The sequence below is a fragment of the Mustela putorius genome, unplaced genomic scaffold (assembly GCF_011764305.1).
Source record: "Mustela putorius furo isolate JIRA1106 unplaced genomic scaffold, ASM1176430v1.1 tig00003850_pilon_pilon_pilon, whole genome shotgun sequence".
In the NCBI taxonomy this organism is placed as follows: domain Eukaryota; kingdom Metazoa; phylum Chordata; class Mammalia; order Carnivora; family Mustelidae; genus Mustela; species Mustela putorius.
In genome coordinates, this window is record NW_025422002.1 from 16,662,278 (window position 1) to 16,679,334 (window position 17,057).

The 17,057-nt window shown below is 48.8% G+C and overlaps 1 protein-coding gene across 1 annotated transcript in view; it reads left to right on the forward strand.

Moving 5' to 3' along the window:
* RUVBL1 (RuvB like AAA ATPase 1) overlaps positions 1-17,057 on the forward strand; it is a 43,991-nt gene that overhangs the window by 23,463 nt on the left and 3,471 nt on the right. Inside the window, exons 5-9 of the mRNA XM_004738636.3 lie at positions 782-871; positions 1,680-1,829; positions 3,540-3,603; positions 5,162-5,360; positions 14,452-14,554. Of these exons, the coding sequence (XP_004738693.1) occupies positions 782-871; positions 1,680-1,829; positions 3,540-3,603; positions 5,162-5,360; positions 14,452-14,554 (606 nt within the window). The remainder of the gene's footprint in view (positions 1-781; positions 872-1,679; positions 1,830-3,539; positions 3,604-5,161; positions 5,361-14,451; positions 14,555-17,057) is intronic.

Consider the following 17,057-nt stretch of genomic DNA (forward strand, 5'->3'; position numbering starts at 1 on the left):
CGGGAACTTATGTTCAAATCCTGAGTCCTGACAAAAGATGCTGTTTTAGAATATTGAACATGAAAGGTAGCCTGAATTTGGACAACCAGGAGAAAAGCTGTGGTCAAAAATATGCTTCCCTCCTTTCCTGGAGGTATAAGCAGGCAGGCCCTGGGGAGTAGACAGAGATTTGGATCAGAAGGTTTGCTTTGTTTCCCTCTGGATGTTTACACCTGGGTGCTGTTGTACACATGAGGAAACTGAGGCTCAGAGAGCCTTGTCTAAAATCAGAGGACCACCAAGTGCCAGCCACAAAGAGCAAGCAGGTTCCAGTAGGTGCTTCACATGCGGGCAGTTCTACCCCCACCCGAGGTGAGGAGGAGAGGAGCTGAAGTAGGGAGCGCAATCTCAAAAGGGGTCATAGGGCCTGTGATCACGCAGATAGTGCGGACCTCACCCGAAAGCAATCAGAGCCATATTTGTCAGTTTGCAACCTCAGGAGTAAAAGGAAGGAAGATAACAGGTCTTTCCTTGTGTTCCCCTTATGTGCACTCACTCTCCGACTGTCTCTAGGACACACATCCCCAAAGACAGTTGTCTCATATGTCCACACGCACACACATACATATCCACAGATGCACACACGTACCCCACCCCTGCATAGATAAACTTTCTCCATAGTCATCAGCTACCTCAGGTCTCTTGTGGAAAGGGGCCTTACAGCATGTCAGAAATAGGTTCTGTATGTATTATAGTTCCCTGAGTTAAATGTATTTGGGTTTGTTTGTTTTTTTCTTTTAAGCTGGACCCCAGCATTTTTGAAAGTTTGCAGAAAGAACGGGTAGAGGCTGGAGATGTGATCTACATTGAAGCCAACAGTGGGGCCGTGAAGGTAACACCACTCCTGGTTCGCATGAGGAGGCCTAGGTGATGGGGAGTGGGGGGGTAGGGGTGCTATCTTCAGGGGGTATGGGGTATGGGGAGGGGCTGGCGTCTGGTGGGGGTGCTGAGGGAAGGTCAGCAGTTGCCCCTCCATGTTGAATAAAGTTTGCTTTCCCTTTATCTTCATTCTTTAACCTTCTCATGATTAAAACAGACAGTCTGTTCGAAAAATACTAAAAAGCCTGTTTAGAGGGGGAGTACCGGCAGAGAAAGCAGAACAACTGTAGTCATTTTCAAATTGAAGTGTGCAGTGTGTTTAATCTTCCTTTTATCTCTTTGGTATTTTCTTCCCAAGATATATGCATGTGGAAAGGAATGCTGCATTAGTTGGCATTCTTTTTATATCTGATTTTCAGTGTCCTGTACAGTGTTCCTCACTGTTTAATGGATGAGCATAATACTTCATATCATACGATAAATCACCCACCTACAAAAGAGTCTGAACGGCTCCCTCCGTCTCCAGTTAATCTACTGGATTTGCCCTTTATCAGGAATTGCATACAGTTAAAAGAAAGAGAGTGGGGGGAAAGATTCTTGGAGAAAGTATCGGGTGTTTTTCAACTGGGTTTTTGGAGCCCGGTGATGAGCAGATAGCTTCCTTCTCTTGGCAGCAGGGGCGTGGGGTGCACTTGGAGTTTGTCAAGTAGGCTGTCAGGCCTGTGGCTGGGAACGGAGACTTTTATCTCACTTAGCGCTGTGCCATTTGGGGACTTGGCAGCCACCGCTTACCGGGCACTCAGGTTTCTTTCTTTCTGCAGAGGCAGGGCAGGTGTGATACCTACGCCACTGAATTCGACCTTGAAGCTGAAGAGTATGTCCCCTTGCCAAAGGGGGATGTGCACAAGAAGAAAGAAATCATCCAGGATGTGACCTTGCACGACTTGGATGTGGCCAACGCACGGCCACAGGTACCGCTTTGAGGCCGGCGTGATCTGGCGCACGAGCCCTTTTGTGTGTGCGGAAGCTCTGGGAATGAATTGTCAGTCTTGCTGCTGTTTCTTAGGGCAGACGGTCCTTTTCTATCTGTAATGTTCAGCAATTAACATCGACATGAGCTACGAGGGACTCTTTTGTTCCGACTCAAATGCTCTAGTCACAGATGATTTCATGTGTATTGTTTCTTATCCCAGCCAAGCCTCTGGCCCTGCACTAGCCAGCTTCTTCCGTGGCTTCCCTCCAGCAAGCGGTCTCACGCCTGGGATTCTCTGGGTGTTAACGGTGGAGGGCAGGAGTGTTCTTTGAGCCCTTTGCAGGATTTCTGAAAGCCTGACAAAGCTGTGTCTTTCCCCCTGCTTAGCAAATCTTCAGTGTTTTAGCTCAGAGCGGGAGTTGTGTCTGTTCCTTATGCCCACCGGATGGGTCCTTATGCCTTGACTTGGAGAATGTGGGGCAAGTACACTATGACTATGATGTCTCTGCGAGATGTGTGATTGTAAAACCCCAGCTCTCCTCTGCTGCTAGTCCTTCAGTGTGATTTCCTATTCATCCTTAAAGAGTCCATCTCTGCACTAGCAGGGAATAGGCTTTATAACCGAAAAGTTGATTCCTGGGTGTTTCGCTGCTTAGAGCCCTGGCCAGAGGATTGCTGAAGAATCGTTTTGGAGACAATAGGTCCCTCCGTGTGTGAAATTGCTGTCCCCAAGCCAGCCTCCTGGGAGCCTTCACCTTGGTTAGATTCAGGGATTGTGTCACTCCGACACTAATTAGCTCGGCTGTTTAGTCGCTTGGTGTCCCTGGGTTTTGTGTGATTTAGGGCGCTCTGGTTTTGAGTTTCCTCCTCTGTGAAGCAGGCCTAATAGTTCCTACCCTGCAGCATCAGATATTGTAGGTTCTCAGGAAACACTCACTACATTTTACAACTGAGCTTTTAGTGAGCACCTCCACCTCTGTCTCCAGGCCTGGCCAGAATGGGCTGACGAAATGCTAGGCAGGTGACAGAACAGCCCCTCTTGTGGACCACACTGGGAGGGGCCGGCGGGAGGGCGTGGTGGGTGGTGAGCATGTTAGCAACCAGCCATCCTGCAGGGTCAGCTTCCTGACCACGCTCTAGGCCAGGACTTACTGAAAGTGACTGTGCAGTCAAGTCTAGAGAGGGGAGGCATGGGAACACAGATAAGTTGCTTCCTGCAACAGTCCATTCGTCCCCTTGGGAACCAGAGCATTGGCAGAGGGTAGGCGTTGGATGCCCCATGAGGGCATTTGACCTGAGCTCTCATGGGGGCAACTGGAGCTTCCCAGAAAAGAGACCGTGCTTCCTGGCAGGCGGACTAGAATGCAGAAGCACTGAATCGTACAAGAGCACGGGTGTTCAGAGAAGAGTATGGTCCTGTGTGCTAATCAGGGAATTTGGGATCTGAAGAGGGTACGGGCTGGAGAAGGAGATTGGGGCAGGCCTCACAGAGCTGGGACTTCCCATGAAGAAATTGTGCTCCTTCTTATAGGCCAAGGGGAGCCTCTTAAAAATTCCTCTGTGTTTAGAAGCTCCTCACGCTTTCCCGTGAGGGTATCTGGGGCCTCCATACCCAGGAGCCCGTGTCCGGTGACATTGATGGTGGCAGTAAAACTTCTGCAGCTGCCTCAGAAAGCAGAACTGACTCTGTGAATCTTCTGTTTTGCAGGGGGGACAAGACATCCTGTCTATGATGGGCCAGCTAATGAAGCCAAAGAAGACAGAAATCACAGGTAAGAGAAATAGCAAGGCCTGTGAGCAAAAACCAGAACCTAGGGCCCTGGATTCTGATGTACCGTGTAAGGCTTTTCCGGGCCTGAGGAAATGCCTTGGGACCGGTTCTTTCTCCCTTGTCATTCGGAGCCTGAGTTCCCCCTTGCAGTCTGCGGCTGCTTTAGGCTGCTCTCGGTAGAGCATACCGTGTGCCATCTGGCCTGGATGCTGGCACACCCTCTTAAGTGCATTCAGTATCCTTGCTCTCTTCTTTGAAGATGGAGGCTGTCGCAATCTCTGGTCCCTTCGAGGTCTTGGAAACGGGGATGGTGTCACTCCGGCTGTGCAGGATGGTTCCTGCCAGGCACTCCCAAGCACAGTAAGCCCCACGGACTCAGTCCTAGGTTCCCTCACCCTGCAGCTGCAAGGCCGCTCGCAGCCTACCTGGCTCAGCCACCTGGGCACCTCCCAGAGTCTGGCAGGAATGTTGCTGCTTCCTTGTGGGCCTTGAGTGTACCCTGCTTCTCTTCCCAATGGCTACATCTGTCTTTTTTCGAAGCCCCACCTATAGCTCTGTCACTTTAAAATGTGAGACATTAAAGCCTCTGTTGTCTGTTCCATGTGAGGCAGTGGCGTGATCTGAGACCTTTCTAGTAGAGTTGCCAAGAGCAGTTTCTGTGTTTCCACCATGACCTCTTTTGTGCATCCCAGCCTCCTGGTTGTGGGAGATGCAGCAGCAGGTCCTTGTGCTCTGTGTTTGGGAGCAGCTCCCTCTCGTGGAAGTGCAGGGGCCGGCTCGGAGAACGCGAACGGTGACCTTAGCTGTAACTCTTGAGACAACCATCCCTCTAGAGCTCTGAGGTTGGACCTTTCCTCAAAACCTGCATTCCTCGGGGTGCATGGGTGGCTCAGTGGGTTAAGCCACTGCCTTTGGCTCGGGTCATGATCTCAGGGTCCTGGGATTGAGTCCCATATCGGGCTCTCTGCTCAGCAGGGGGCCTGCTTCCCTTCCTCTCTCTCTGCCTGCTTGTGATCTCTGTCAAATTAAAAAAAAAAAAAAACCTGCATTCCTCACAGGCTGCTTTCCGGAAAGGATTCTGTGCGCACCTGATTCCTCTATCTAGGCACTTGATTGAAAGTTAATTAACCTAAGCTTTGTCCTAGCTGAGTGCAGAATAGGACAATTTACATAGAAAAACTCATTTCACGCAGGGCTCCCCAACTTCTTGTCTCTGGGATGTGGCAGGGCCCTGGGTGGGTGGGTGTGAGTAATAAGGCAAAGTGCAGAGTGACCAGGGGATGCACGCCTCTGCGAAGACACGCAAAACTGTAAAAGCCATTTGAGGGCTTAACAGAACCTGTTGGCAAAGGAGGCTGCCAGTTCTGTGACTTCTCCGTGGTGATTATCCCCATTTTCAGATCATGATACTGAAGTGAGTATGTAACCTGCCTGGGGTCATATAGTTAGCAGTTAAGTGGGCCCCAAACTTGGCTTCGGATCAATTGGGCTGGGGGAAGAGGAGAAGAGGTGACTGCTTCCCCACCTGACCTTGCCTGTGTCTTCTTACTGTCTCCTAGACAAACTTCGAGGGGAAATTAACAAGGTGGTGAATAAGTACATTGATCAGGGCATCGCTGAGCTGGTTCCAGGTGTACTCTTTGTTGATGAGGTCCACATGTTGGACATCGAGTGCTTCACCTACCTGCACCGGGCCCTGGAATCTTCTATTGCCCCCATCGTCATCTTTGCATCCAACCGAGGCAACTGTGTCATCAGGTAGGGTGGCTCCCTGCTGGCTGTGGGGCTTTTCCGCCTTCCATCTGGATTCATGTTTTCCTCTGGGATCACTTTCAACCCATAATGTCATGGGTCAGGATGGAGGTGAAGGGAGATCATGTTCATTCTGAGAGCAACCTGCCAAAGTGGCTTGTCTTCACAGGCAGTTCATGCATCAGTCACATTCCATCATGGCCACCAAAGGCAACAGTCACCTGTTAACTAAATATGAGGGCCTCCTGCATGGTTTCTGGGGTTAACATTGTGGTGTGATTTGGTCATTCCGTTGGAATGAGCAAAGGCAAGGTCAGATAGGCTGGTCTAGAGTGACCTTACGTATATGAATTTCTGTCCTCATATTAGCTGTGGGGGGTAAGTATTCGTGGCTTTGTGTTTTAGATGAAGAAACAATGGCAGAATAACTCCTGGTCATAAAGATCGGCTGAGGACCTGGAGCCTTCTGATAATGAAAGCAGTAACAAAACCAGGATTTTCTGTCCCAGACTTTCCTGGAGCCACACTGGTGCCTGCCCCTTCCCCCACTAGTACCCCCCTTAGGCCTGCCTTCGGGAAGGGTAGATATTGAGGCCTGGAAGGCCCATGCCTGCATGATGCTCAAGGTCAGAGGACTTTCTTGAGATTCTTTTTCTCCTGAGTACTCTGCAAACGAGCAGGTGAGCCTCAGACAACACAATCTTCCGAGCTCTCAAGGGCCCCGTCCTTGGTTGTTTTCTCACTCTTCTGATTTTTTGTGCTCCTGTTTGAATGCTGGGGCCTGGTCCCGACAGTGCTGGGGCATGAAGCGGGGTGGCGAGAAGCCCTTTTCAAGCCTGCCAGGGAGCAGTGGAGAACAGAGCCCTATTCTACACTGGGTGCTCCTGGCAGTAGGGGTGGTAGGAATCTAGAAAGAGACCCTAAGGCCCATGGGTATTTCAGCACAGAGCTGGAGTCAGACCAAGTTAGGAACCCAAATTGCTGATTCACCTAGACTGGCCTCTGAATGATGGTGGGTTGTATCCAGGACTTTAGCTGGCTCTTGACAGGGCTTTGTCTCCATTAATTGTTCCAGAGCTGTGCTGCTGGCTCAGGGGCAGCTTACCTCTCAGGTGATTGCTCTGGCAGAGAATTAGGATTTGCTTACATGGTTCAAGTTCCTGTGGAAGCAGCTTGTAGTCACTCTTTGAATTCCTGTATTGGTGTCTTGACAAGACCATCATCCCAGGTGTTTTCTGCATTCTTGGGGAGAAGGCAGCTTGTTCCAGGGCCAGGCCAGCCGTTGGTGAGAGGAGCTGGCTGCCTGGGAAGCCTCTGGAATCCTGGTTTGTGGCCTGGTGCCTCGCGAGCCTGGCACCCCTGTCGCATAGACCCTAGAGCTTTGCTGGACTTGTGCTTGCTTTGGTCCGGCCAGGCTTCAGTCTGGAGTTAATGAAAGGCTTAGCCTGGGCCGATGGCACCCCCTGCTGGGGAGGTCTGCTAACAGGCTCCTCTCTCTCACACATCACCCAGCCCAGCAGATGCCCATGGAGCCTGGCATCTTCTGACAGGAGCAGACTCTTAGGACTCAGAGTACCTTCTCTCAGACCCGTCCCACCCATGACAAAGTACCCAGGAAGGTGGTTCTCAACTCAGGACATGCTCAGAGGGGATGGAGCTCTGGTCCGCCCGAAACCTGGGAAACGTGACCCCAGCGTCCCCAGACAGAGTTCACTGAGGGCTGCTGGGGGCTCTGGCTGCCCACGGCTGCCAGACTGCAGTCACCCCAGTGGGAGGAAGGTGCTCAGAGTGTGGCACTTTCTGCAGCTCTGTTGAAGCAACCAGGATCGGGGCATCTGCTCTAGATGAGGGTTTTGGTGCGAAGCCCTGGAGCAGGTAGGGATTTTGTTGTAGTGCTGAGAGTGATGTGCAGTTAGCAACAGTAGAAATAAGAGCCAGCATATACTGAGTTGGTCCTTCTTTGCACCTTTTTTTTTTTTAAGATTGTATTTATTTATTTGACAGAGATCACAAGCAGGCAGAATAGCAGGCAGATGAAGGGGGCGGAGGGATCCAGCTCCCTGCTGAGCAGAGAGCCCAATTCGGGGCTTGATCCCAGAACCCTGGGATCATGACCTGAGCTGAAGGCAGAGGCTTTCACCCACTGAGCCACCCAGGCGCCCCATTCTTTGCACCTTCTGTGCACACTGCTGGTCACATCTCAACTTACTGAGGAAGGCATTGGTGTTCTCACTGTTCAGATGAGGATACTGAGGCTCCACCATGATGCGGGACTTGGCCAAGGTCATACAGCTCAGCAATAAGGCTGGGATTTGAATCTAAGGTGTTGGACTTCAGAGCCAATGCTCCCAACAAGATGTGAAGTGATGACATTTCTGGAATATTGGCATAGTTTGGGCAACATCTGACTTGCTTCCCGATAGACTTTACTTCTGGAGGGAACTGTTGACCTTCCTTGCCCTTCAAAACTGTATCTGACCTTCAGAGCTCGAAAGAAAAGGGAAGAGGAGGGAGGGAGTTCTCTGTAACTGAGGGCTTTCTCTATGCCCAAAACGGTCCACAGCACTCTACATAGGTTACCCCATGTAATCTCAAGCATCCTGACGATTCTGTAGGCAGGTGACCTTATTTCCAGGGAGGTGGAAATAAGGTAACACAGGAGGTGACGTGAATGGGCCACAAGTCTGAGGGTCGGCTGACTCCAAATTTCCTGCCGCCCCGGTTCTCCTGCACTGTTTCTTGATGGTGTGGGGGATGGAGGGGGGTTGAGCTGGTGCAGGTCTGTGAAAGTGCAAATTGCCCCCTCTTCCTCTAGGTCTTGTTTCCTTGTGCACAGGAGAGAGGGAGGCTATTCCTGCAGGAGCACCTTGAGGCCTCAGGCTCCTCCTGGGCACTCCTGGGCGCCCTCCCTTGCCGCCCTAAGAAGGCCCTTCTGTGCCAGGACCCTCAGCCATTAAATGAGAGCCCAGCCTTGGTCCCAGCTCCCCAGACTTGGGAGGTCGTCTTCTCCTGTGGGGAATAGCTCCTGGGGTTAAGGAGTCTGCAGGAGTTTCTCTCCACAAGTCACAGTGTTGCACCAAAGAGCAAAACTTAAGAAACAGTGTGGTCTCCACTCAATGTGTTCTGAGTCAGAAGATGATACATTTGAAGAAAACAGCTTAATGGATATAGAATTCACATACCCTATTATTCACCCATCTAAAGTGTACAGTTCAGAGTTTTTTTTGTTTAGTCACAAAGTTACCCAGACATCACCACTATCCATTTTAGAACATTTTTGTCACGCCAGAAAGAAATGCTTCATCCATCAACAGTGATCCTGCTGCCACACCTCACCCCCAGCTGGTTTCCCCCACGCTCCCTCCCCACAGCCCCCAGCAACCATTCATCTAGTTTCTCTATGCATTTGCCTTCCCCAGACAGTTCATATAAACAGCTCCGCACATCCTGTGCTCTTTGGTGCCTGGCTTCTTTCATGGAGCATAGTGTTTTCAAGGTCCATCCGTGTCATAACCCGTGTCAGCCTTTGTGGGTTTTTAAGGCTACGTAGTATTCCAAAATGGAACGTTTAGTCGTACATTTGACTATTTTCTTAGTTGATGGACGTTGGGTGATTGGGTTGTTTCTCTCTGTGGCTGTTATGAATACTCTTGCCTGAACATCTGTGTACAACTTTTTATGTAGACTGTGTTTTTAATTTTTGGGGGGGACATACCTATCAGTAGAATTACTGGGTTAGATGGGAACTCCTTTTAACCTTTCAAGGAACAGCCGGACAATTCTCCACAGTGGCTGCACTCTTCTCGCCAGCAGTGCCTGAGGGGTCGCTTTCTCCACATCCTAGATGACACTTAGTCTTTTACAGTCTGGCCTTCTAAGCGGTGTGATGTGGTAACCCACTGTAGTTTTGACTGGCATCTGGCTGTTGAGTTTGAGTATCTTTTCATGTGTTTTCAGCCATTTGCATATCTTCTTGGGAGAATTGTCTGTTATTATCATTTGCCCATTTTTTGTTGTTGTTCGGGTTGTTTTTTTTTTTTTTTTTTTTCGGGTTGTCTTTTTATTAGCGAATTCTTTGTGTATTCTGGATACTAGACCTGTAGTAGGTGTATGATTTGCAAATATATCCTCCCATCCTGTGGGTGGTTTTTTCAGTTTCTTCATAGTGCCTTTATGTTTTGATGCAGTCCAGTTTTCCTGTTATTTCTTTGGGTGCTTGTGTGTTTTGGTCTCATATCTGAGAAACCTTTTAAATATCACAGATATTTAGATCTGTGATCTCCTCTACGAGTTCTGTAGTTTTAGCCCTTACATTTAGGTTAATGATTATTTGTGTCAGTTTTGTGTGTAGTATAAGAGGTGTGTCCAGCTTCATTCCTTTGCATGTAGATGTCTGGCTGTCTCGGGACCACTTGTTCGTCACTGAATCTCCCTGGCAGCCTCCTCAGAAAAGCAAATGGTTTCCTTCTTAGCTCTCTGCCCAGGTCCACTGTGTCTCCTGTCATCAGAAAAGCTTTGTGGTGTCTGTGTTCCTGCAGCCACAGAGTTATATAAAGAAGCAGTCAGGCAGTGATTCTCAGCTGGCGATACTCTGACTTGTCATGACTTTGGATGCTGCTGGCTTCTGGTGGGTTGAGGCCAGAGGGGCTGCTGAATATCTTGTACAATGCACAGGAGCAGCTCCTACAAAAATTAATTGGTCTACAATGTCCAAAGTGTCAGCAGGTGAGCCCTGAGTTGTAGTAGTAAGATAGAGGCATTCACAGATGAGTCAGCCCTTTGGACCGGTAGGTGTAGCTGTAGGATACATTTCTAGATGCGCGGTGACCTTGTTCTGCAGGGAGGCCATGTTGGATTCCCAGGAGAATTAGGCCTGTGACGTCGAAGCACAAAACTGCATCTATGGAAGAGGCAAGACATTAACGCAGTCTGAGCAATTGTCAAATGGCCTGTTGGGCTGACACCAGAGCTGGAAAGGAGCCTCTGGGTACAAGAACGAATCTGCAGTTTTAACCAAAATGTAATTATTACAGTTTATTATTGGTGATATGACAATTACGGCAGCCTCATTAGGCAGTGAGGGCTCTGCACCGAGAGCTCCTTCTGGGCTCACCACCCGTGCAGGCAGCACTGGTAGAGAGGGGCTTCCATTCCCTCGCCCACTTAGCAAGTGATGTGACAGACCCTTATGTGGGACTTTTGCAGAAAAGAATCCCAGAAACCATTTTTTACTAATATGTTTCCTAAAAGAAACTTTGTACCTAATATTCAAAGCTTGGACAAATGTTTCAGCTTTAATTCCTGAAGAATGCTTGGTGCTCTTTTTTTTTTTTCTCAAAGATTTTTCTTATTTGTTTGACAGAGAGAGAGCACAAGTAGGCAGAGAAGCAGGCTGTCACTGAGCAGAGAGCCCAATGTGGGGCTCAATCCCAGGACCCTGAGGTCATGACCTGAGCCGAAGGCAGAGGCTGAACCAACTGAGCCACCCTAGGCGCCCTGCTTGGCACTCTTTAAGTGGAACTTTTTGTTTAAATTTTTAGTTTTGTGTATTCAAAACCACGAGAATTTTTTCTTTTTCTTGTTTTTTTTTTCTTGCATAAAAAGGGGAATATCAAATTAAATTTAAAGAAGAAAATCAGAAATTATCTAAAAAAAAAAAAAAAAAAAAAACTGGAGCAGATAAGCTCCAGAAAAAGAGTCTTGGTGAATGACTTTATTGGGAAGGTTGGAGAAAAATGAAGATGCCCTTTAGCTTAAGAATTTGTAGGTTAAGGCACCTGGGTGGCTCAGTTCGTTGAGTGTCTGCCTTCGGCTTGGGTCATGAACCCAGGGTCCTAGGATCAAGCCCCCCATCAGGCTCCCTGCTCAGTGGACAGTCTGCTTTTCCCTCTCCCTCTGCTGCTCCCCCTGCTTGTGCTCTCTCTTCATGCACTCTCTCTCCCTCTCTCTAATAAAAAAAAAGAATTTGTAGGTTATCTGCAAATCAGCTCATTTCAGGAGTAGAAGAATCCTTGGTTCTTAATATAAAAATTTATGCAGTTTTCTCTTTTGAGTGTCTTCTGTACTTAAGGAGGCAATCATTACAAACTCTCCTGTGTCCCCTGCACGATAAATTCTTTGTTCCAGCCAACTTTCAGTGGAGGGGCAGCTTGTGCAACACCATCTGCCTGGACAAAGAGCATTGCAGTATTCCATTTTGTTGATTCACCTATCTCTTCGCATGTGTCCTCATTAATTTCTGTGGTAGTCACAGTCTCTCCCACATCTCTTAATACCACATTTAAATGTTGATGAGAAGCATATAATCTGTCTCAAAGCTCTGTGTTGCTTCTCATCTTCCCAAAAGTTCACTCATCCAGGCTGATACATTTCTAGATGCGTGGTGACCTTGTTCTGCAGGCAGAACCAGGGAGAGATCAGGGACTGCTCGTGGAGACCCAGGGACTGCTCTGCGGTGCTGGTGGTTTGCTGCTGCTCCACTTGTCTGCCATGGTTCAAGCCCCCATGAGAGATTTTGACATTTGATTAGATGTACTTCATTTTTATTCTAACCTTTTCTTCTTCTTTTTAAGAATTTTCTTTTCTTTTTTTTTTAAAGATTTTATTTATTTATTGGGGGGGGGGGGAGCAGACTCCCTGCCGAGCAGGGAGCCTGATGTGAGACTTGAGCCCAGCACCCCAGGACCCCAGGATCATGACCTGACCCACAGGCAGACCCTTAACCTTTTTTCCTTCAGACTTTTTATTTTTGTTATTACAACTGAATCGAAGATGATTTACCATGAGTGTTACAGAGTTTGGGATATTTAACATGGCATAGTTGAGATCTTGTAAAGAATTCTCCAGAGAAATCCCGAGTAGAACTTAAAAAAACCAAACTTGCCACCTAAACAGAATTAGATACCTGAAAATCAATTGTCATTTTCAAAGGTTATTTTGAATACGAAGTTGAATGTGAAGATCGTAAGCCTCCCAAACACTGAGAGTTGAATCATGATAGAATTTAATCTTTATAATTCTTCCTTGTTATTTTGGAAATATTTTTTGATGGGTGAGATTTGTTTTCTCTGAAGTTTATATTTACTACTAGTCTATTTCCCTGTTTATTTTTAAAGGTCTTAATTGTTTTTTCATGTTAGATGTAACAATTACTCATTAAATGTTTTTATTTTAAGCGTTTTATTCTTTCTTTGAATTGTTATTATTTTGGGAAAATTTCTGTAATGGAATTTGCAGTTTGAGTTCTTTTTAAGTATACACCTGTCTTGAAAATGTTCCTGTCTCTGCAAACACTGTACCTGTTAAGCAGTGAGTCCAGGCTTCCCCTTTCCCAAGTCCTCAGTAACCTTCACTGTACTCTGTGCCTCTGAATTTTCTTTTGCTCGCTATTCCCCCAGAGGAATCCTGCAACATCTGCCCTCTTATGACGGGCTTCTTTCACTTAGCACGCTGTTGTCGTGTGCCTCCAAGCGTTTTAGGCCTGTGATAGTATACATTTACACTTCAACTCACTGGCTAAAATTTCATCAGCTAGATTTCTTTACTGAAGTTATATTTCTTGAAAGCTCACTTATATCTGAAACTGAATATTCTGATAATATTAACAACTAAACCCAAAAGACCTGCCTTGTTCTGTGTTCTACTGATGAGTTACGATGGTAGACTGTGCAGTCTGGGATAAGTTCAGGAATGCTAGAGTCAGTGCTGACATCGAGTGGCTGCCGCCATGACTCCCGGAGGCTGGGACAGGGGTGCCTTAGTGTATTGGGCTTCAGACACAGCGGCTGAAGCTGGCCTCATATGCTGCCAGCTCTGCTCGGCACATGTCCTCTTGAGTAGCTGGTGTTTTGTGGCCTCTTAGGTTGGAAGGGCTCCCTCCTGGGCCACCCTTCTTATGACTTGGCTAAGGATTCGAGAGAAAAACAGGCACAAAGTATATGATTAGACAGTTCCCAAAAAGAAAGAAAATAATTAATGGATATAAGGGAAACATTGAAATGATTCATTAGTAATCAAGGAAATGTAAATTCAAACAAAGTGTCACCCTTTCTTTTTCTAAACCCTTAAAGCAGCAAAATCCTTAAGAATTAGCATACCTGGTGCCAGCTACAGTGCACTGAGATCAGATTACTCGTGTAGCCGCGGATTCTTTCAGACGTATGCAGGATTATAGCAGGCACTCAGAGTTGCTGAGGAAATGTTCATGGCTGTATGCATGAAATTTTTTATCAGACATCATTAATAATGGCAACAGTTGGAAACTACCTAAATGCCCAATGGTTTGGGTTACGGAAAATACTCGATAGGTTATTTATTTATATATTTTTAAGATTTTATTTGAGCGATAGTGAGAGAGAGCATGTGCACGCACGAGCAGTTGGGAGGGGCAGAGGCAGAGGGGAGAAGCAGACTCTCTAGGGAGCAGGGAGTCCAATGTGGGGATATGGGGTTCGATCCCAGGACCCTGGGATCACAGCTTGAGCCCAAGGCAGATACTTAACTGACTGAGCTACCCAGGTGCCCCCTTTATGGGTTATTAAGACTGAAGCAACATGGACAAAAGCAAAACAAAAAACCAAAAACTACACACTTAATGTGACTTAATAAGGGCATCTCTATGAAAATTTGGTAAATATCTATAAGACTTTTATTTATTTATTTTTAAGATTTTATTTATTTATTCGACAGACAGAGATCACAAGTAGGCAGAGAAGCAGGCGGGGGGACGGGAAGAAGGCTCCCCGCTGAGCAGAGAGCCCGATGCGGGGCTCGATCCCAGGACCCAGAGATCATGACCTGAGCCCAAGGCAGAGGCTTAACCCACTGAGCCACCCAGGCGCCCCTATATGAGTATTTTAAATAGGATTTTAGGTGGCCTTTTTTCCCTCTTTCCCCAATTTCCTGTTGTTTTGATATTTGCTACAATAATGAAGTTGCTATTGGTGCCATCTGAATGTTAGTTGGTTCACTCTATGGTCATGGGTCGACTGAGGATGTGAATTGCCTACCTTGTCATGGTGAGTACCTCAGCTATGTCTCCAGTCTCGTTTCTGGTCTCAGAGAGGCCTGGGTGATGTGATCATTCTGGCCCTTGCAGGGGTACTGAGGACATCACCTCTCCTCATGGCATCCCCCTTGACCTTCTGGACCGTGTGATGATCATCCGGACCATGCTGTACACCCCACAGGAAATGAAACAGGTGAGGCTCCCTTTCAGCCCTTCTCTCTTCCCCCCTCATCTGCTCCTAGCATTCCCCGATGGTCTGCAGAAAGGTCTGCATGCAGCAGACCTGGCTCCCGCCACCGTCCTGGCACTTAGCTGCTGGCCTTAGGCAAATTGCAGTACTCCGGGGCTTCAGTCCTCCCATCTGGAAGATGGGTGGGCTGAGACTGTGTCTCAGGTGTCCCAAAACCTTAGCCATCTGTGGGTCCTTGCCCTTGTCTTTGCTACTCTAGCCATTCTGAGAAACTTCAGGAGAGGGACTGTGAAAAAATCAGCTTGATGACAGCCATTAGGGAGGCCACCAGCTGTAGGACAGAGGCAGTAAGATATGATTTAGTGATCACAGGGCTTGTCTGCTGAGTAGGCAAAGCCAAGTGCTCCATCCCACCAGGACCCACAGCAGGCTGGCTCCGACAGGGCACAGAACCTGGAGCAGGGTGAGAGCCTGTCTGCTGCAACTAGTGTGATTAGTGGTGGGTTTCCTGGGGGCTGTGGAGGCCATAGAGATGATGGTGACACAGGGTCCCAGCTTAGAGGGGCATCTGGAAGTGGTAGTCCCAAAACCAACCTATAAGAGGCTGAAGGAGGTATACCTGACACAGAGCATATGCTCAGAATTCTCTGTGATCTAAATTTGTGTTAGGCCTGAGGGTGGGAGATGACAGGTGTCTGTGGTCAGGCCTTACCCCAAAAGGGCTCTGTCCCAGCTTTCCCCATAGGGTTCGTCTCTTGCTTGATCTGGATTTGGAGTACCATGTGCCCAGGTGCTTTACAGTTTGATTTCTACTCCCCTTCCTGGTACTGCCAGGTAGTCCTGGATCCCCACTCTTCCTGTGGATGGCTCAGTCCCTGAGTGGCAAGTCCTGGGTGCAGAGCCCAGGCCACATGCCCAGCAGTGGGTTGTGCCCTGGGTTGGTGTCCCCTGGGGCAGCACTGCCATGCTGTTGCCCTGCCCGTCCTTGTGCCGGAGGGTCTCGCTGCCGGCACGGGTCTCTCACTGTGGGCTCCATGTGGCCACAGACCAGGTGGACCAGGGCTGCACTAATGTCTCAGCGGGCCCTGCCGGCACCCTCGCCTCTCACAGAGTGCAGGCTCTCTTTGTTGGATGTCATGCTGGGCCTGTGGACACACTTAGCCAGCAGGATTCCATTCGATCCCCAGTACCTGTGAGTTGGGAGAGCTGTTATCACTGTCATTCTTAAAGATGAGGATGCAGACACCGAGGCCCACTCGTCTGCCCAAGTTCGTAAAGCTTATCAATGGCCAGTAAGTGACAGGACTGACAAACTGGGGCCCAGGCTGCCTGGTCCGGAAGTCCATGTTCTTCATCACTGCGCCACCAGCTCCCACCTGCTAGAAATAGCTCATTTGTGGGGGGGACTCCCTGTGGCAGTTTGTCTGCAGGGCCTTTCCTTTTGGAGCTCTGAGGGCCTCTCCTAGGCACTCCTTGGTGGCCCCCTGCTCACTGTGGCCCCCCAGCCTGGCCCCTTGGACGTTTGTTGACCAGCACCTGCCAAGTGCCATGGTGATATAGGGAGCTGGAGACCGCCAGAGTGGTAGTAGTGCAGCGTGGCCACGGGCACGTTTGGGACGGAGTGTCCATGACTGGGGCCCCGTCACCAGATTGTGGTCTCCGGCTCCTGGGTGAAAACTGGATGGAAGGCAAGGCATTCGCTGAACAGAAGCAGAGGCAGAAGCAAAGGAAAAGTTGATCGCCGCCCCAATCCTTACTGTGGGGACAAGAGCCCCGTGTTACCCTGCCAGGAGAGGCAGCCCCACCTGCTCGAGGTGCTTCGTGGCCGAGTGACTTTAGCCATTGGCGCACCTTTGTGATCCTTGGCCTTCTTGATCCTCCAGAAGGTCTGCTTTCTCTTTTCCAGGTTGTTATGAGGACTAAGTGACAGTAACTGAGGGAGGGGACTGGGCTGGCGGTCCTTTGTCCCAGTGCAGTTATTACAGCTACTAATGGCTTATAGGTTTTCACTGTCACCCTCTGGGGGCCTTACAGCAGCTCCCAGTAAGCAGGCTTTGAGGCTCCCGAACAGCAAGGGTCCTGTGGTCACAGATAAGCTGCGGAGCTGGGACCCTGCGCAGAGCCATTTCACCTTTGTTGCCTCCATTCAACCCTGGAATACTGGGTCGGAGCTGTCCTGGAATGTTCCGTGCTGTGCCTCTGGCTCCTGGGCTGGTTCCCTTCTTGGCGGAGTCAGGAGGGCCTCTTCTCAGGCTTTCTCTTGAGTGAGCAGAGGTCAGACCAGCTGCCAGGACGCACATTGCTTTGTTCTGGTGGGTTCAAGGTATAACCTCAGCATTTTTACTTAGCCTGGGTAGGTTTTTAAAGAAACAAAGTAAATGTAACTTGTGTACTCTGCCATCAGTACCGACACCCTCATAAACTATCCCTGCAGGTTATTAAATGATTAAAGATCTAATTTATGAACTGTCCGTTTCTGAGCAGTCTGAAGCAGAAGCTCTTGGGA